General features: G+C 39.4%; 1 protein-coding gene across 1 annotated transcript in view; it reads right to left on the bottom strand.

Moving 5' to 3' along the window:
* The window catches only part of ATP10B (ATPase phospholipid transporting 10B (putative)), a 65,133-nt gene that overhangs the window by 15,114 nt on the left and 28,286 nt on the right, over positions 1–21,733 (bottom strand). Inside the window, exons 7-15 of the mRNA XM_050905602.1 lie at positions 19,890–19,996; positions 16,121–16,252; positions 13,282–13,409; positions 11,886–12,138; positions 10,733–10,968; positions 3,189–3,368; positions 2,050–2,635; positions 1,413–1,519; positions 547–673 (exon numbers count right to left, since the gene is read on the bottom strand). Of these exons, the coding sequence (XP_050761559.1) occupies positions 547–673; positions 1,413–1,519; positions 2,050–2,635; positions 3,189–3,368; positions 10,733–10,968; positions 11,886–12,138; positions 13,282–13,409; positions 16,121–16,252; positions 19,890–19,996 (1,856 nt within the window). The remainder of the gene's footprint in view (positions 1–546; positions 674–1,412; positions 1,520–2,049; positions 2,636–3,188; positions 3,369–10,732; positions 10,969–11,885; positions 12,139–13,281; positions 13,410–16,120; positions 16,253–19,889; positions 19,997–21,733) is intronic.

Genomic DNA, 21,733 nt, shown 5'->3' with positions numbered 1-21,733 from the left:
GGTGATGGATGATGCACAAGTGCCAATGAATGTAAGTTTTAACATGAAATATCCTTTTACAAAGTGCAGAAAGCAAACATGACAATGCAACAACAGCAGGAATTCACTAGCAATAAAGCCTATGTGTTTAAGTTACCGTTTTTTATAATACAGTTTAATTACCAAAATTCCTTTGGAATTTGTGCTCAAAACTGAAGTAAATTTATAGTATTTTATAGGTTCATCTAAGGACACAGACACATGGTTGAATTATGGGAACTTCATTATCTACTGTGTCAGCTGAGCCACAGTAAGAGCTGATGTACATGTTCTTTGCTCCTGACATGATAGTTCCAGTACACTTTTTCAAAGTTACTGCTGCTCAAAATGCACAAGAACCTGTTTAGACACTGTCATTGGACTGTATACCCTAGCCCTGAGATTTCCAAACCTCAGAGGAAGACTTTTTGATATAAATTAGTATAAGCTGTTGTCTGTCTGATTGCCAAGAATATCACAGGAGAGCAAGTGATACTTCATGCAATGACAATTCTTATTTTTAGCTACCCAGCAAGGTGAGTTTGGTCTCCAGATGCTGCGCTGTCTCCATTAACAGCTGATCTCTGTCGTCAATTGCAGCTTCTGCCTCCCGACGAAAATTGGCCCATTTTTGAAAGTCATCTTCATTCAAGACCTGCATAACACAATTTAAACAGAGCTCATTTTAAATTTAAATAAGAGAAGAATACCAGCATTCTGGATCACAGAGCCTTAACTCCTATCCAGGCTGGTAAAGTACTGTGTCGTCTTTAAAATAACACAAACTTTTCCAAGAGAAGCCTACAAGAACTAGTAGTAATGAGAAAAATAGACCTGCCTTCCTGTTTGTATAAATGGCCTACAGCTGAGACTTAAACACATGACCTAGAGAAACTCTTGATCACACAGCCCTTGGTTGGCACTCTGAACTGGAACACAGTTTCTGAAGGTTGCTCTACATTTCTCCAGAGCTTGAATATGACCTATTTGTTGCCTACGGACAACTTCTGTATTAAATATCAGGCTGAGATGTACTAACCCAGGCTGAGGGCAAGGTTTTTGAAAGCTGAATGCCAAGCAAAACAGAAAAAGGTTGGCTCCTCTGCAGACTTTTTATTTCTTGCTTGGAATCACTGTAGAGAAGGTCAGCTAGAGTTACCATAAGAGAAAGAGAAATTAATGTTTTGAGGCTGACCAAAAATCCATCATCTGCTCACACTGAGGAAAAAGAGGAAAAAAAGACTGCAGAGCAATCAAATAGAGGGACAAAAAGATGGGCTGTATCTGGCTTGTTCTCTGAAGCAGAAAGAGTTATAACCATTCCATTTTTCTGATAAATCTATTGGCATGTACAGAGCAAAGCTGTAAACAATATTAGGCTAATGCACTCCTACCTTCTTAGCTATGCACAGAGTTCGCAGGCCATCACGGGCATAGTAGTCCAGATGCTTCTGTGTTTTTTCTTTTATTCTTTTCATTCTCTTCTCCGCACTAATGTCAGCTGTGAAATACAGGGAAAAGATTCCGTATTTTAAGCACAGATCATTTCAGACCTAATGGCCTAAGATTAAAAAAGAGTGGGCATTGGAGAAAACTAGATTCCACTATAATAGCAATTCCTTTAAAAGCATAAAAGTGTTGGCTGTGCATGAGCTGAAAGCTTGCTAAAGATCCTTGTTTCCTTTAAGATAACATTACTTGGGGTTTTTTGCCTGTTTGTTTATGTTATAGCACTCTTGCTGACAAGCTGAAATACAATGGTCAGGCCCTTATGACAGTATTATTGCAGAGTACACAATCCACATGGGTTAGCGCTGTCAGTGAATTTTAATTAGCCCATTCCAAATTCTAAGCACTACTTAGGTTAAATAAATACCTCAGTTCTGATCTGCAAGGATAACACTAGAGAAAGCTTACTCTTTTTTTATACTTCTAATGCCTAGATGTAATATTTCATGCAGAAAAGAGTACTGCAAACTTCTTGTGCTTCTTTACAGAAGACACAACAGAAAGAGCTCATTGGCTAATTACCTTTGGCAGAGTCTTCCAGCAAGTCCATTATAACAGAGTCAGCTCCTTTTGTGTAGACAACAATCTCCTTGGTTAGAGGGTGTCTCACCACTACAGACATCCTTTTCCTTACTGAGTCAAATCCCAAAGTGTAGAGAATATCGAAAGTCAGGAGCGTGCCTTGTGGCAATCGTACAGTCACCTGTTCAGGAGTTCGGGACACTAAAGTAAAACTGTATGCCTGGGCAGCATAGACTAGCGCTGCCTCATCTGGGCTCTCAGCCTCATAGCAAAAGTCTGTTGGCAAAGAACTGTTAGTCACGGATTTAAAAACCTCATCCAAGGAAGCACTACCAATATCTGTGCTGCCCTTGCCCTGGAGCTCATCGCCTCTGCTGCTGGCACAGCAGTCGCTATCATTGTCACAGCAATCCAACGCAGCAAGATGCGCCTCGGTGTTCTTTGCGCTGAAGCTAGTGCCTAGGTCTGAACTAGACTGAGATGATGAAAAAGACTGACTAAGGCTTGCTAATTTTAGCCGCTGAAATATCTGATGAATCTTCTCCAGGGTGATTCCTGAAGGTTTTATAGGTGGTGGGACTGTGACCTAGAAATATGAGAAAATCTATGGTTAAAAATAAATAAATGTGAGCTACAAGATACTTTTCAAAACCTCAATGTATTTTTCTATATCTAAATGACAATAATTAGAAAAGCAACTTTTTTTTTTCCTATTTAACTGTGGTGGGGGAATTCAGTAGAGGAGTCATAGGTGAGTTGGCATCCAAATTTGATGGTAATTTGTATCTCTACCTCTGAAGCAGAGATGGAATCAAGCCCCTTGTAGTTCTGTCAATGGCCTAGGAAATCAGAGAAAACCCAGTATGTTCAACATACTTCTTACAATATGTATGATATAAAATCTAAAAGAAAAAGTGCAGATACTGTGGTAGCCATAGCTATTCATCAAACATAAAAAGCCATGTTAGGAAGGGATATACATAGTCAGGAAAACAGTAGATATTACACAAAAGGTAAAAGAACTAGAGGAGAACTCCCAAACAAACTAGTTTTCACCATTTCACTTTTCACTGAACACCGCTCTATGTTGTTAAACGGAAGCATAATCAATTTTCCTCATATACTTAAAGTTAGATTACCCTTTGTCTTGGCTCGGTAGCTGTGGAGACAAGGACTGTATTGCAGATGGCAAGAGCAAGAAAAAAGTCAGTAAGGGATGTGGAAGTCTTCATATGTATAAAAGGAGAAAGATTTTCAGTCTGGAGTGCAGCTTCTCTCACTCGCCTCAGCAGCCTGCTATCGGGAGTCACATCCTTTTCCTGGAAGAGAAATTACTTAATGAGGATTATTCCCATTTACCCTGGTCCTCGAGGAAGAACTATTAACTTGATAGCTTCTTCTTGCCTCTTATTGAATTTACACCTAGAATTATGTAAGGTAAATGCCTTTTGTACTTAACTTCTATGGAAAAAAGATACATTTCTAAAAGCTGCATAATTAGATAATTAGAAGGAAATGCATCTTGAAATAGAAGATTATTTCAGAATTTTATTTCTTTTGAGATCTACTAGAAATCAAGAATAATCTATACTGTATCCCCCAACTTTGAAATTGCTGACTACTGAATTAAAAGGCATTCCAGATGGAAGTGGACTTGGGATCTCCCATTTCAGTGTGGGAGCTGATTATTATTTCAACAGAGAATACATTGTGCTTATGGCTTGGTTACAGCAGTATCACTTTTTGTTTCCAGAGTCATTTTGCTTTGCACCCAGAAAGAGAACCTGTCTCAAACTGTTCTTCCTCAGTTTTTACAATAAATAAATAAATACATACATACTTTATTTGTTCCTGAAATGTTACTGTAATTTTACTACCACACTCTTTCTAATCAAACCTAAATTTGCAAGCCAAACTACTTAACAATGTTACTTACCTACAATTTAGTTTGATGTAGGGCTATGGGAGTATTACTTTTAATGGAAATTTCATGTTAGCAGGGTCTGGTTTGGATTTAATTCAGGGCCATATTTAACAAGAGCTTCCAAATTTAAAAGACACCTTCCTGTGAGCCAACACTTTTGGATGCCTTCTTTAAGGAACTACCAAAGTGATTTTACTGCTTTCTAGTTCATCTCAGCTATTACCCTCTCTTCCTTCAATCTGGCACAGTTTTCCTAAGTCCCCTAGATATGCAACAAAAGTCAACCAACCGCCTTCACAGCTGTGTTGTGCTGAGCTGAACATGTTGCATTGTAACTCCTGCTTGCTAAAGTGAATAGCAGTTCTTAAATCATCCTAATAATTGCAAATAAATCTACTGCTCATTTTGCAGCACAGAGCTCAATTGAAATCCAAAGATGAAACAAGGTTTTGCACTTTCTCTGCTGCAGGAGGCTCTGGTTCCTCTGGCTCAGTGTTTTCATGCTTTTTTGTTTCACATATGGGGAAATGTTTTAAGTATAGATGCAGTTCTTTCTCTAGCAAAGTGATACATACTGAGGATAAGCCTGATTTTTTAGTTATCTTCTCAGGTGTCTTAAAAGGAATCAGAGGCTGAAAAGTTAAAGCTGTCATTCTTTAGAAACCCTTTCACAATATTGCACTGCAGCAGACAGTTACTGTGGGTAACTGTGTCTGTTGCCAATACTGTGCTTTGTACGTATAGCAATCCCAAATAGCTTAACTGGACAATTCTGATGAAGAACACATATGTGCAGACACAACTGTCAAAACACATTAAAAGGAATCATATTAAATTAAAAACATGAAAGATTAGAAACTCACTGACAGTTTCCCCAGCTACTCATATAATTTCCTCATGCATTGCCACAACTAGAACGAACCTCACGAACCACAAATTATTACACATGGATCTCAGCCTATCCTATCCATCATCATCCCACCCAATTTCTTTTGCATCCATGTCCTCAATATCTACCTCTAGTTCATGCCAAAAATGACAATGCACTAGAGGATATTCCACTTCAGCAGAAACTTTCTGAACTCAAAATTTTCCTCTGGGAAAATAGAAAATTGTCATGTTAATTGTGGCCTCAGAGACAGGTTTTACAAACAAAATAATACAGAAATCAATATTTATCAGAAAAGTTTTTCTCATTTTCTTTTTCACATTCAGTGAAAACAGGGCTGACCTGAATTTCCAGCTTTATGGAACTTCAGGAGGTAAAAAAAATTCAGACAAACAAGTCTGTTCATTGACCAGCCTGAACATATATAAAAACAAACAAACAAACAAACAATTCAATAAAACAGCACTAATGATGATGATCAGTTAAATTTACTACCTTCTCAATGTTAGCAATTTTGTTAGTGAAAATGCTGATGTTATAAAATGACTAGTGCCATTCAGTTTTTAAAATTTCCTCATTAATTTGATAGCATTTCTTGTACTTGATGGCGCTAAAACCTGATGACAATAGGACAATTGAAATCTTCATGAAATGCTTCTAATAGCAAGGCACTATTTATTGGAATTATTAAATCTAGAAGGAAATGTGCTGTCATGATCTTAATTCATAAGAACACCTAAAGGTAGACAGAGTAAGTGTTAATTCTCTATCTTGTTCCAAATTTGCTTATCATTTTATGTTTTTCCTACTCTTTTAAAGTTCCCTTAAGTCCCTCTGTCAACCATAACTCTGTTGTTTTATAATACATTATTTTATTTTTCCCTCTGAGACGTTTCAGCAGCCACAAGGAAGCACATTAACAAAATGTACTGGCATTGTCTCCTTTTGAGGTACCCAAAGAAACCACTAAGTTGGCCAATGCCACCTTCTACGTTCTAAAATGAGATGGTGTCCTCTAGTTGGGCTGAAGGCTGTCTCTCCAGAGGGCTAGACAGGCAGGATGAAAATCAGTTTCTCTTTTCGCAGGAGGTATGACAGAACAGGTAACTCTGCTCTTTTTCCAACTGCATTAGATACTTTAGATATGGACATGTCCATGAGCAGTGGATATTTTCTACCTGGACTCCAGTAAGGCCTTTGACATTGTCCCCTGTAAGATCCTCACAGACAAGCTGTTGATGTATGGGTTGGATAAGCAGGCAGTGAGGTGGACTGAAAACTGGCTGAATGGCCAGCCCCAGAGGGTGGTGATCAGCAACGCAGTCTAGTTGGAGGCCAGTGACAAGCGGTGTACCCCAGGGATCAATACTGGGTCCAGTCCTGTTTAACATGGGAGGGGTGGCTGATACATCACAGGGTCGTGCTGCCATCCAGAGGCACCTCAACAGGCTGGAGAAATGGGCTAACAGGAACCTTATGAAGTTTAACAAGGAGAAGTACAAAGTCCTGCACCTCGTAAGGAACAAGCCCAGGCACCAATATATGCTGGGGGCCACCCAGCTTGGAAGCAGCTCGGTAGAAAAAGACCTGGGGGTCCTGGTGGACACCGAGTTGAACATGAGCCAGCAGTGTGCCCCTGCAGCAAAGAGGGCTGATGGTATCCTGGGCTGCAGTAGATGAAGTATTGTCAGCAGGTCAAGGGAGGTCATCTGACCCCTCTACTCAGCACTGGAGTACTGCATCCAGTTCTGGGCTCCCCAGTACAAGAGAGACATGGACATACTGGAGAGAGTCCAACGAAGGGCCACAAATAAGATTAAGGTACTGGAGCATCTCTTGTATGAGGAAAGGTTGAGAGAGCCACAACTGTTTAGCTCAGAGAAGGCTGAGGGAGGATCTTATTAATGTATATAAATACCTGAAGGGAGGTGCAAAAAGGACGGAGCCAGGGTCTTTCGGTGGTGCCCAGTGACAGGACAAGAATCAATGGACACAAACTGAAGCACTGGAGGTTCCATCTGAACATCAGGAAACGCTTTTTTACTGTGAGGGTGACCGAGCACTGGCACAGGTTGCCCAGAGAGGCTGTGAAGCCTCCATCCTTGGAGATACTAAAAAGTCATCTGGACATGATCCTAGGCAACTGGCTGTAGGTGAGCAGGGGGGTTGGACCAGATGACCTCTGGAGGTCCCTTCCCCCCTCAACCATTCTGTGATTTTGTGATGTCTGTCTCCCTCCAGATTTCTCATAAACGTTTATGAAATGAATAAATCAGTTACTATATTTCTCTCTCTCAGACACCCTAGGAGATTTCTGAAGTAAAGACTACGCCATTCTTCTTTCCTTTCCTTTCCTCATAAAACCTAAGATGTACACAGACATTGCACATTTTTATGGTATCAATATAAACACTATAGACTTAGCAGAAATTCTCAACTGTAAGTTTTTGGAATAGCTTGAATTGGTGTTCAGACAGATCTGTTCAGCCCAGTCTCTAATTTTCCAAGTGTGACTGTTAATAGGTAGATCTCTGTCTCTTTGTATTTATGTTTAGTAAGAGTAGCAAGACATACGATTGCTGACAATAAGCTAGGAATTTTCTTTTCAATTGCCTAAGACCTGGTCAAGCTCCTTCCCACTGAATAGACTGTCATTGAATTTTTGGAAGCCGTAACTGGACATAGGATTCATCATTTCTGACGAACTGCATAAATCGTATGTAAGGAGACTCCACAAACTGCCATGGATCATGAAGACTATGGACAAAAATATTGGAAGGAGCAAAGCGAGAGGGTAAGCCCTAGGAGTCAGGCTCTGCATCATACCTGTGTTACTTTTACTCCAGAAAAGACAAGCAATGTTATTTAGTTATTCTTCTAGGATCTGCAGGCTCCAGTTTAATTAACTTTATCAAATGCCATGAAAAACCCATCATCCTCATCTCTATCTCAGAGACACACTGAAATGAACATGTTAACTGATAAGAGCTTCTCAGATTTCAACAAAACATCAAAACTTGTCAAGCAGAGAACACTCTCACAAACAGGCAGGCTGAAATACATTCTGTAGCTGCAGAGCTTCCTAATTGCAGAACTGCTCAGAATACTGAAACAAAGTTCAAACATACTGATTTGCAGGCACAATCAGTTACCACTGTACAAATGCACTCCAAATACCATATGCAACCTGCTTATCATCGATTCATGTAAGGCTGATTGAGAGTAAGTAAATTTTGTGATCACTGCATAGATAATTTTCCTTTAAAAACTGTTCACATATAAATTTGACATTTGTAAATGATTGTCTTTTGTTTGGCACAGTTACTTTCCAATTAAACTCTTTACATTTTGTAGGATACTATTATGTTAACCCCTCTTGCTTTAAAATGCTTTTCTTGGCAACAGTTCTGACATGCAGGTGCTCATGGCAGATGCTGTGCTAACCCTTACCCAAAAACCACTGTGCCTTCTCAGCAGTGCAAAGTTATTCAATTTTACTATTACCTGAGGCTACCAGTTTTCATTAATAGTTTTTGTGCAGCTGGCACATCAACCCTTGGAAACTTGACATTTATTAAGAAAAAAGCCAACAACAACAAATTGTACAATGCCAACTACTGGCCTTTGGACTGTACGTTGTTTATTACGTAAATCAGTTTTTTTTCTCTTGCATTTTGTTGATCTGAAGAAGCTGAGCCTCACAATTTCATAGTAAGGATTGTGTTTGACAATCATTGACTGCTACTGAATACTTCAATGCTTTTATTTTAGCAGAGCCATTCATCCAGAAGGGCTCTGCAAGCCTTAAATTAATCAAGTTAAATAGCAGTCTCTCTGTCTTCACTCACACATCGTTCAAAGATGGATTTTTCTTAAGAAACTTTGACTACTGAGATGCGTTCAGGTCCACAATACTGTTTGTTTATCTGGAGTACTCAAGATGCTCCAGATTTGTAGCAAAGTATAAATGCATCAGACAAGGCGATAAAAGTTCCAAAGGTCGGGAACCATAGAGACACAGAAAATTTTATTATCCCCATTTTGTTAATAGGGAATTGGCTTGGCTGGTAAAGAAAGATACTACTATGCATCATTTAAAGGATATCAACATACAGGACAGCCTCTGGGCAATATCTAAGTGTCTCCATTTTTACTACATGTTCATATTTGTCATAGAGGTTAAATGATTTATCCAGATAGAGTGACACCTATTAGCAGCTAAGGCTGGTTATTTTCGTGACAGCAGCTTAATCTTCCTCTACAAAGGAGATGTTTGATACTAGTTCCTCAGATATTGCTTTTACAGTGGAAGAAAAAAATAACATGGCAGTTTTTTTATAGAAGAAAATGAAGACGCCTGGCAGTAAAAAACGTAATTGGGGAAATATACTGGCAAGAAATTCTTTTATCACCATTCTTTATCATCAAAAGTCATGACCCATAAGAGGTTCTCAAAAGTCATGACCCATGGGTTCTCAAGAACCCATGGAAAGGTTCTCAATGTCCCATGAGGACTGGGCCGGAAAATCCTAGGATAACAACTGACAAAACTCCCATATTCCAAGAGCAGGAGGAGTACTGACTGATATCTACTACATGACAGAGGAACCGAATGAGGCAAGTAGGATCTTATCATGAACTTAAACTTATATCCTCCAAAAAAAAGGTCACCAAGTCAAAAACTTTGCCAAGAATAAAAACTGCAGAAAATAAAGTTCTGAGAATTCTGTATTTATTAGATTTGGTTTTTTAAATCAAGATTTGGAAGGGTTTTCCAGGCATTTAATTTTAATTGGAATTCTAATCTTGAAAGTGTTTTACCTTCTCCCAGAGTCCACAAAAGCCTTGTCTGAAATGTCTGTTAAAAAACTTTCAAGAAGAAAAGAACAGTCTGACTTTAATTAGGCTGTGTTAGACTTTGGGAAGTTTCAGATCTAAAATTCAGCAGAGTCTAAGATTTTCCTAGAATTGCAATGAAGACAATATGTACTTCCAAGTCAGTACTCCAGGTGAGGCAGAGGCCACCTAGCTAGTGAAGGAGGACAAGGTTCTTCAGCATCTTTCAGAGCTCAACATCTTGCAGGGTTTAAGACCTTATTCTGATAAGCCTTTTTAGCTTAATTTCTATTATCTTTGTGAGAAGTGCCACTTTTATTTTTGCCTTGAAAAATGCAATATTTATCTTTTGACACACTAACAAACTCCCAGAACTGCTCTGGAGAGTGCAGCTTGGGCATTTTGCACGCACAGTGCAGGGGTGGCTAAACTTTGTTTAACAGAGACGACGTTGCAGTGCTAGTAGCAGAAGTAGTTTGTGGCTTTCTGAGCTATGTTCAAACTCAGAGTTCAAACCCATACCCTCTTCCCGACCATCATCTCCCAGGAGGACCTGTGCCTCCTGTTTCTGCAAAGCGAGGCCCCAGACTCGCGTCCCTAGCTCCTCTTGCACAATCCCAGCCCAGAATCCCCACCTCATTTTCCCTGGCATTTCAGTGTACCAGAACAGTACAAAAAGCTCATTCCGCTTTGTGCAAAGTACCTCTTGCTGTTATGAACCACAGCCTCAATCCTTGGACCCCAAATTCATGTCTCCTCCTCCCATCAAGCAACCATCACAAAACCTCACCTGTGTGCCCCGACTCGTCTGCTGCAGTCTTTGACACAAGGACCCAGATTCCCAAACCCTCACCTAGCTCCCCGCTGACTGCAGCCTGCACACTCCAGGCAAGGACCCCAATGCTTTGTCTCCCCCTTCCCTCTCTTAGCTCCACCAGGGCTTGGATTTCTCCTGTCCACCTGTTGGCTTCCCATCACAAAATGCAACAGAAAGGAGAACTTAAAGTGTGTTAGCTCAGTCTGTTCGTACTCACAATGGTACTGCTGAACGCCACTTGAGACTGGTTGCTGTCACGACGACCGAGTGACCTGTTCCTTGTATGCCCCTGAAAATGAGCCCTAGCACTCTGGCATCTCCTTAAAGGTCTCATGGTCCTCTGATTGTAAGTGGCTGGTCTCTCAGTATTCATGGGAGGAAGAGTGAAATGTTGAAGTTTTGCAAAGTCCTCATCATCCAAATCCAACTCTTTGTGGGTTTCCAGGCGCCTGGCTGTAAAAAGAGAAAATGAAACCTTACCTCTTATTGTGTTTTTTGCATTGCTCAGGAGGAGTTCCTTGGTTGGTTAAAAGAACTGAAACAAATTAAACGAAAGCCAGAACACCTCAAAAGCCAGCACCAGAAAAACTTCACTATCCACTTCAGTTTCTGGCAACTCCCACTTTCCAATGTTTATTATTGCAAGAAAACAAAAATGCATTTTCAAAGTGATCAGTCACTTTTATGGACTTCTGCTAATGCTTGGTCTCTTTAGCTGCATTTTGCAGTTAACTGGAACAGGAGAGTGAAATACGGTAATTCACAAATTTGCTAATGTTTTCAGCCACAGAGCACAAACATCTTCTTGGCAGCTGCTTGCCAGCTTAATAAAATCCTTTGCACTATGTAGAGAGAGAAAGTAGCGACCAAGAATGGGCCTGAGTCAAACCCCCAGATTCAGAGCACCGAATGCCAAGAGACTTCGGATATGGACTGCAGCTATGATTGACTCAAGAAAATGTGTAGCTATACCTTTCATATCACACAGAAGACTATAGTAATTGCTTTTGGACCCACTGAGTTTAATTACTACCTAATCTCAGTTTGTGAGCTTATAAAAGGTTGGCTGGCATTCATTTAGAAATGAAAGAGAAAATGTTCTCTTTGCACTCTCGAGTGGGTATTGAATGCAGGGCAAAGCCTGAGATACCTACAAAGGGAACTGGAAAACCTTTCCCATCTGACTTCTGAATCATTTAAAACACCTTCACTTTTGTGAATCTCCGTAACAGGAGTCCCTCACGAAATGGAGACAAATCCACAAAGCTCTACGTTCAGTCAGAGGGCTCAGTAGGTTTAAATATTAATATTTAAATTAATAACATCCAGTTGCTCAGAGAGTAAAGCAAGTATAAAAAAAAGTCTCTCACCATTTTCCTGATGTGAAAACTCAATCCCATCAACAGTACAGCGTCGGAATACCATTTTGTTTTCTGTTAGTGTCCCAGTTTTGTCTGAGAAGATATACTGGATTTGTCCAAGATCTTCAGTAATATTTAGGGCACGGCACTGTATGGGCAAATCTGCTTCTTCATCATACAGGTCAATGTCATTGTGAATTAAGAAGACCTGACCCAACTTGACTAACTCAATGGACACATAAAGAGAAATGGGGATTAAAACCTGAAAGAGAGTTTAAATTCTCAGTGAGGGGTGAGACAAGTCTTATTGTTTCTGTCAGCAATGTCCTGGCACAGGTATACTAACAATTTTAAGAGAAATTGTTCTTCCTAGAAACATATTGTAGGACTGAATAATAACAGTTCAGGGGAGAAAAAAAGTCCTGCATACAACAGCAATGGATAAACAGGGACAATAAGTGACAAATTTAAGACAAAATTCCTAGAATACCAAATGCAAAGATGGGTCTTTCAGAGGATGATCTTACAAAACACATTTTCTGGACTGAGGAGCATGCTTGCTCTTACCCTCCTGAAACTCTGAAAGGATGCACTAGCACAGACTAACTCTTAATGTAAAAAAGTTTCACAAGCAATTACTTTGCACACAACACTTCCCACCCACTAGCTTCCCTGCTCTGAAATAATAACGAATTCTTAAGATGTACAAATATTCTGTTTCAGTAATGAAGAATAATCCCCCAAGGAATCTCTGAGCAGCTCGGAAAGTTATCTTCACATTTCATTCATATTAAAGAAATTCTGTCCACTTAAATCTCAGCAGTTACATCAAGAAATCTGAAAAGTAAACGTGATTTTTTTTCCCCTATCCCATAAAATATTCTCTCCCAATTAGTCTTAATCAGGCTCAGAAATACAAGCATCCTACTTCTAAGTTAGTTTCTTTCGTAAACCAGCTGAACCATACCTAGTTATTATACCCCACTGGCAAAAATGACAATTTTTGTTTCACTGTTTTCGTGAGATATTAAGTGGCATTCTTATTTTGGAATTCTGGACATAGGCAGAAAAAAAAAAAAGCTGACATCTGGATGTAAACATCCTCTTTGTTGCATATGCTAGAGATCCTGGATTTATTTAAAGATATAATATGCTTCCTTCTTATCTATATCCTTGTGGGGTTTCAACAGCAAGAAAAAAAATCTGCAGTTAGAAAGAAAAAAAAAGAAAAGAAGATACATTATATTTCACTCTTGGATGATTTGAAACACTCCTAGCAATATTGTCAAATAGGATTAAGAAGGTACTGCACAGCTATTAGTTGATATTAATTGTTCATTAGTGATTATACTCAGTTTTGAATAGCTTCTTCCTTAGAGGTAACAGAGAGGTTTTTGTCTTTTACCTGCAACAGAATTATCATTGTCAAGAACATGTAGAAACCAGCAAGAACTGGAGACAGAAAATTGCCATTCTCATCTGGGACATCATAAGGCGGATGCTCTGAGAAGTTTCCAGTCCAAATGCCATGCCCTGCAGGAATGATATACAATATTGAAATGTGCTGAGCAGTAAGGTGATTGACAAAGCTTCTGAAGTTTGCAGATATGGACTGCTGTGATAATTAAAAAGAAAGAACATTTCCAAAGCAACAGTCCCCGAGCAATGCTGTAAATCTATTGGAGAATGCAAAGTATATGCAGAGCTCTGTAGCACATGCATAGAATTGATATGCTAGTAAAAAATGAGCAGTCATGGGTATTTTTATTCACCTCTCCTTCAGCAGGTATCCCCCAGGGCTCTTAGCTCTGCACAGATGTTTCCTCATTCTATGTCTTGCTGCTGGAGGACACCATCTCTACAACCTATCTTTAAAAATCCTCAGCACTGAAGACTCCCATTCCTCTTTCTAACAGAAAGAAACCTTATAACCTTTATATAGAAAAACTGAAATCTTTCTTATCCTTCCTTACCATTCTTGATTTCAATCTGTCTTTGTTAGAGTTGACAGACCCCCTATAATTCAGTCTAGGCAGCTTGTTTTTACATTCCCTTCAATTAAGTCATACCCCGAAAGTGCTGCTTCCCCTGTGTCTTAAATATCAGTAGATATCATTGCACTGCTACAACAAAGCCTCCGTTTCAGGACTTAACAACATCCCATCTCGATGAGTTTACCACCTTTCATATTGCCCTTACCGAAATAAACTTCGCTCAAGGATGTTACATTGTTAAATTTACAGCATCAGAAACTTCATACAGAGCTAGGACAAACAACTCAGTTTCCCTCATTGCATCATTGCTCCAGATGCCACAAACCTCTGTTAGTCCACTTCGCATATCCAGCTCTGATAAAACTTCTATTAGCACCAGTTAAGCAAGCAGTTGTTTGGCAGCATCTGCCTACTAAAATGCTGCCAAAGGAATTCAAATTATTTCAGCAATACTTTCTGGCTGCTAGAGACTACAATCACATCTGAGCAAGGACAACTAGGATCTACAAGCCACTTCTTACCCCAATTTTTCACTGCGGGCAAGAAAAATCCTGATAACCGATCCACCAGTGATATTTCTTCCTAGAACCCAACATTCAGAGAAGGTTGCAAAGCAAGAACTCATGGTAGAGCTACAGGACATTTTGAATGGATAAAAGCTAATGGACTTGTTATTGTTTTACATGTTTCACTTAGACTATGAACGTTTTATATTCTTTCTGTTTTTTAAACCTGAGCAGATAAAATGTTCTTTAAATGCTGATTTTTTCATCTGGGACCGCTTTAAACCTTCAATTAAAGGACTTTATTACTCAAGGGCCCCTACACACCAGACAAAGACAAGTCTCTAAATCTACATGACAGCAGCCAGGGAACGTTGAAAATAAAGTCTCTCTCTCCCTCACACAGAGCTCAGTTGTCAAACTGAAATCCCATTTCTGTGCCAAAAAAGCCCACTGCAGCATGAAGCAGTAAAATTAAAAAAGCAATTAAGTCAGTTCAATTGTTCATCTTTTTTGGATGGCCCTTACTTCTAATGGTATTACACTGATGACTGGCTGGTATGTCACATCACATGCCTCCAGGGCAGGTTCAGCAAAACTTGACAGGGCCACATGATTTGACTTTGTCGCTACAAAACTAAATGAGAGCAGTAGCACTAATCATAGAATCATAGAATCAAAGAATGGTTTGGGTTGGAAGGGATCTTAAAGATCATCTAGTTCCAAGCCCCCTGCCATGGGCAGGGACACCTTCCACTAGACCAGGTTGCTCAAAGCCCCATCCAACCTGGCCTTCAACACTTCCAGGGAGGGGGCAGCCACAACCTCTCTGAGCAACCTGCTCCAGTGGCTCACTAGGCTCATAGTGAAGAAGCAAGTTATCACTGAGATGGAATCGATTAAAAAGAAAAGGGGCTTTGAACACAAAGCGCCCATGGGAGCCTCTGTTATCTCTTTAAAGCAGTGACCCATTCAAAATTCAGTAGGCTTAAAATTTGGCCCTTTCCTCAGGATTATGAGATCCTATTACTCCTGAACTGCCTGGGACAGATTGCAATCAGAGCTGGAAGGCAAGCGGGTGCTTACATGCAGTGAAGATGATGTTTTTGAGATTAGCAATCTAGTAAACTCTAGTCAGCTAACCCCAGTTACTATATTCAAGTGTGCTCACTTGCAAGGACCCCAGAAAAATGCAGGCTATTCCTGCCTAAACAATTAATCCTTCTCACAGCCTGCTGTAAAGGGGCTTTTGAGAAGGAAGGTAGCTGTGGAGACTGTAAACTGGATGAATTAGTCATGTGCAGCTCATGGGTTGTAAATTCGGTAGCTCTGGCTAACGTGACTCCTGAACATATTAGAGGAAGAAGTTACCGAAATGAAGGTAAAGCTACATCATTTTACTTTTGTTGTCATACACAAGGAACAAACTTCCACTCAGGAAGCAGATCTCAGCTGGCAAGTACCGATTCCTATAATGCATTAACCCAATGGCTTTCACTTGCTTGCTTTACACATATTTTACCACAGTGAAGATGAGTCTTATCTGAAATATTTATAGCCATGGATGAGTTTTCTTCCGAGTTATTCAGATTTGCCATTTTAACTTGTCTGCTGGAAAGACCAAGGAGCCTAAAGACCCCAAGAGCATTCAGCTCTAGATCTGATCTCACTCATGTCTATAAGATCAATTTTAACCACCATTTAGAAAAAAGCAATGAAATAGAAGATTTTTGTCAGTGCTTCATACCTACAGCTCCAACAAGACACATGACGAACAGAAGTCCCACACATAAGAAAATATCCATATTCATCCGTCGCTCTATCTTGCTGCGCTTGTAACGAGGACCATTGTTATTTAGCATGGCCTTAGTTTCATGACCTTCAAAACACAAATGAATATCATCATATTTATTTAATATTTTGTAATTTTTTTTTTTTGAAGTATTTCTCTCACAAAATAAGAGCAGGATGCTCATGACTAATGTTAATTTGACTCTAGTTTCATTCAGTAATTTTATTGCCCATCTTCTCGTTTGACTGAATAGCAGAATATATCAGAGACTAAATCTAGAGGTTTACAAAAGACCTCCATTACATTACAGATTTCAGCTGTCATATACATTTTACTTTCCCAAAGACAGCAGATTCAGTAGGATCACAAGGTTTATATAAATATTCAAAAGCCTAGTCTCCTTGAGAATAAAGGGAAAAAGAACAATAATATTGTATTTTTGTATTTTACAAACAACTTCATTAGGTGCTATACAGATTCCTGAAACCTACATTTGAATATTTTTCAGCAGCTATTCAGAAGCCACTAGACACATTTCATGTATTAACTTAAATAAAATCCAACATGTCAGATCCAGCAGTGAAAGACACTAATGTTATTTAGTTTTTCGCTATGTGGTTGTAAAGTGCTAACAAAACAGTAGGACAAGAAGTAAAAAAAACCCCAATCCTTAAAACTTACTGAATTAGAATTGAGCTGGTATATTTGTAATGGAAAAAGAGGAGTGCTGTAAGAAGCCAAGAAGCAGAAATTGCTTTTTCTATTTTATTAATATTATCTAAACTGTGACTCCACAATTGGGATATGTGGATACCATCTGTTGCTATACTAAATGGTAGCTTTTAAGTTTATTTCTACAGTCCTTTTCCCTGAAAATACAGACCCTGCAGACTTGTATTTAGTTTTCATTTGTATGTGCGTGATGTGTGTGAGAGGGACTGTTTTCCAAGCTACCTTTTGGCTTTCTCTAGGGAAGTGATTTGAACCAAAAAGCTGGAAGTTAGGTGCGATTCAATCATGCCTGTTGGATTCATTCCAGGTTTACATCAAAGGTTATTAATTGAGGCAGAGAGCAAGAGAGAAAATTACTCTCCAGCCTTATGTTCAGGACATTCACCCAAGAGCTGGGACTCCTGGCTTCCTATTCCAATGAATATGTAATTATTTACACAACCTGGAGCTATGTCAGTGGGACCAGCTTATGCTACCAATGCTCCTTCCTTTCCAACTCATGTCTACGTACGTACCCACTCGTTCCGCACGGTCAGGTATTCAGGGTACAACTTGTGAAGCAGGAGATGTATGTTCACTCCCATACAGGCAGAACTGAGAAGAAAACCTAGGTCTTCCCTTCGGTGAACAAATGCTCTAACCACCAAGCTACACAGAAGAGGAGGGTACTGCTGCCTGCACTTCTGTTCCTCCAGCAGCTGTGTGAACCTTGTTCCTCACTTTTCTTTTATGTCAGGCTTAATGGAATGTTTTGTGTTGAAAACAAAACAAGACAAAAACATTTAATCTCTCCCAGAAAACCCTCAAGGAAATGCTGATGGATTTATTTCAGGAAGAAAATGGGAAGACATTTCTTTCCAAATGTCAGCTCTATCATTCCCTTCCACTTCAGCTGACCAACAGGAAAAGGACACATCTGTAATACAGATATCACCTTGCAAGAAACAGAATATCAGAAATAAGAGGAATAAACTCCTTTGTTCTCCTCTAATACTCACAGTTTCACATGCTGTGCAACACAGCACCTCACCTGCCACCCCACTAGTACATTGTCTCTCTATTTCTGGATGCTGATGGGCTTATCTAAAACTTCGTTCTGGTACTTTATTATTTGAAAAGCATACAATTCTTGCTGCTGTCCCTATCACAATGAGAAAACTACATTGGCTGTCGCTCTGTAATGAGGTTTTTGTGCATTAGCGCTATTGCTTTGTGTAGAACCATTTGGGTAGCCATGAAAAGTATAACCATATTGGGGTCAGATGAGAACTGCACAGGCTAAACAATCACATTAAGTGATGGCTGTACTTTTCACAAAGGCTTCCATTAGAAAGTAAGTTTGAGGAGTAATAGAGTTATAAAAATAGAGAATGTGCCATCTTATTATGTGACTGATCTTGATTGTTCAGAAAAGGTCACAGACCGTGATTAAAAGCCAGAGTATAATCAATGTCAAAGAACCCTAGAAATTAAGCTGGTACTGGCTCAAGTGAGTCTAATTTTAGAAGAAAAAGAATAAACTTTTATACTGACATTAACAATAAGATGTCAGTTGGAAATTGAGTTGAAGACTTACTCAGATCAAAGACACCGTATCTTGAGAATGACTTTAAAACTCCAACCTTTGCTACTAGCAGCTTAAGCAACATTAACAGAGATCCACATTAGGATCTATGCTGGTGGTCAAAGGAACATACTGGGAAATCTTGACTAAAGAGAAGAAAAATAGGAATCCTAACAGGAGAAGAAAAGACAAGTTACTCCAATTCTATAGGGAATGATCCCTACAGAGATTTTTATATAGTAGTTACTTCCAAAAAAATGAGTGATGAGTTTGGCTCTGGCTCTCCTCTGTCTGGTAGGCATCATCCTTACATGGGGCATTCAGAGAGACAGGCAATGAAAGACCCACAAAGTGAAGGCTACTTTGGAAACATATAGGAGCTACAGTCATTTAGAATCCACTTCTGCAGTAGTGAAAAAAATATGGTCAGTTGTCAGGTAAAATAATCCGGACTGTGGAGATCAATCTAAGCTAAATGACTCTTGCAAAGATGGTGACCTCTTTTTTCTCTTAGGTGGCTCAGCCTTGAACCCCTTGCTGCTGATTAGACATAAAACAGGTGACATGACTCTACTGGAAAGATGAAAATAACCAATAATGGGATTAATTGTTGTGTTTAAATTGACTTTTATTTAATCTACAAATAAAGAGGGTAGCTGATGCACTCTATCTGAAGCAGAAAAGAGCACAGCTGACAAAGCCAATGATAAATCATGCTCACTGACTAAAAGCAGTGGTAACACTCCAAAGGTAAAAGATGCTGAGAAAAAGATGAACTGACCCACTGCTGAACCTGGCACCACTGCATTTGATCTGGGCACTGACACTATCTTGCTTGGTTCATGTCTCTACTGCATGAAATTCATGGTTGCATGGACACACTATGTCTATGTCAGCACAAATGTGTGCTGCCGTCGCCTCTTCTGTCACCTCCAGCTGCTGTTCTCACTGCCTCCTGTGTGCTGGCACTGGCACAGCTTGGCTTTGTGATGATTTTTTTTTTTTTCTGGATAGATCTTCAGCTACATCAATTTCTACCCTGAGGAGCCAGTGAGACCTCCCTCAGGGCAGCCATGTAGATTTTATGCCAGATGGATTTACCGTTATAATCAGAGCTGCAGAGCTGAGAGTTAAACTCACCTTAGCAATTTTTTACTTGTCTGGATATTTTTGCAAGATATTGCAAAGATAGCAAGATATTTGACATACACAAAGATACTGTCACTTGCCAGAGACCCAGTGCAGGACTTGCTGGCTTTGGAGATGGATGAATAATACCTTTACTTCAAAAAGTTATGTAATTTTCCCATGCACTACCAGTTCTTAAAACAAAATGTCAAATTGTGGTGCAATATTAGACTACACATATTTACTCAGGGATATTTACAGGGAAATTCTATGCTTACCTAGATAGAAAGTACATCTTACCTGCATATATAACAATTCCTATTGCAGCCTCAGTATTTCTGATTGTACATCCACGAAGCAAGAGGCTTTCAATGTTAAAACCAATCCGTTCATGATTTGGCTGCTCCCTAGAAGAAAGAACATAAAATAAAGCAATGACTTTTTCTGTTCTAATATAGTATTAAACAAAATTATTGTGTGCAAGTCTGTTTCAGGTTGAAATCAAGGAACTGTGAAGGCCCTACTTTGCTTGTATTTCACTCAGCTTCAATAAAGACTCCAGTAAGAAGTTACAGAGAAGTCCAAGCATCTCTTTTAAAGACAGCTTGTATGGTGTGTGTATCATGATGTCAATAAGAAGCAAATTTGGCTTTCACTCGGTACCTTACCAGGCAGATTCTGTATCTCATAAATGAAGCCAAGATACATTATGAAACTTCATTCAGATGAAATTCTTTTAGAAAGCTGAGCAGGGTTTGCCTGCTAGTAGAGGTTCAGATGAATATACCTGCACCCTGCAAGAGCCTCTGTCTCTCTGTCAGCCACAAATGGCTTCTCATCTTTGTGAACCTTAGTTCACTTGAACAGTCTCTAGGCTGAGGCTCTCTTCCTCACTCTCACACTGGATGGAAGACACTTCATCCTGGCTGAAGATGTCCCATCACACACCAGATCCTTCTGCTAGCAGAACAGACCAATGAAAACTTAATGGAAATTATAAGGTCAGTGCTCCATCAGGCAGGCAATTTGTTACTTGCCTTTGAAAATGAAAGCATAAACCTACTTTTGCTCACAGATTTTATTATACACTCTGGTAGGCTCCTCCTGAGATCTTTACCAAAGCTGAGATTTTTCACTTCAGTCACTCCACCTGCTTTTGTTATGTAAATATCAGCATCAGAAAAGATTTTTTTCTAGAATATGTATGTTTTGCTACTTTCTATCTGAAATTTGGCATTGCATTTACCAGTAACCTGCAGCATCACTTAAATGGAGGGCAAGGTTAGGTGCTATCTTAGGGCTAAGTAAAGTCCTATGTCTACGTGCAGCTGCACATGATTACATGACATCAAACTAGACAAGTGAAAAGGTTTAGGTGCCAACAACCTACAGCTGGTAGAATAGTAAAAAATAATGACAGAAATCTGTTTTTCTGGGTGTCTAGATTCAGCCTTGGTGAACTCATTTAATAGAAGCCTTCTTGCATCCCCTTGAGCAGAATTTGCTGTGGTCAGGTATGTCAGATGGATGTCACTAAGTTCTTTCTTATCGTTTTTAGCAGAGAGAGTACTGCTACCGTTTTATAGCAAGGCAATAGAGCCTCAATAATTTATTAAGGGTTCTTGGAGAAAAAAGTAATCTGCTCCAAGTAATTTAGCTCAATAGCTCAAATAACAGGAGACCAAAGACAGAAACTCCACTAACTGTTAGTAAGTAATTTTCACTGGCAAATTCTTTCATCTACCCCAGAAGCGGGGAGAGAAAGGCAGCTAACTCCATATTCCACCAAGCAGGTGAGATAATAGGCATTTCCTAAAGAGATTTCTGTTACAGACTTTCAATAGAGATTTGAAGATTGTGAAGCTAGTCCTGGGTCCTAAGGGTGTGTATTTGTGTCTGTTTTCTTGTGACATATCACCTACATTTCTATAATCTCAGTGCTCTTGCGCCATATTACAGCAGGCTAATTGGAAGGATTGCTTCAATTTAGATTATACCCAGTGGTCGTCAAAGCCAGCAACCACAGCCAGTGATCAATACAAACTTGAACTCTTTTTCCCTTTTAAGATATCACAGTAGAGGGGAAATGGCATTGCTATTAGAGGCATCATTCTTACAGGGCATAAATTCTCAAGACCAGATTA

Source organism: Gymnogyps californianus, chromosome 14, assembly GCF_018139145.2.
Source record: "Gymnogyps californianus isolate 813 chromosome 14, ASM1813914v2, whole genome shotgun sequence".
In the NCBI taxonomy this organism is placed as follows: Eukaryota; Metazoa; Chordata; class Aves; order Accipitriformes; family Cathartidae; genus Gymnogyps; species Gymnogyps californianus.
This window is presented reverse-complemented; position numbering and strand designations above follow the sequence as displayed.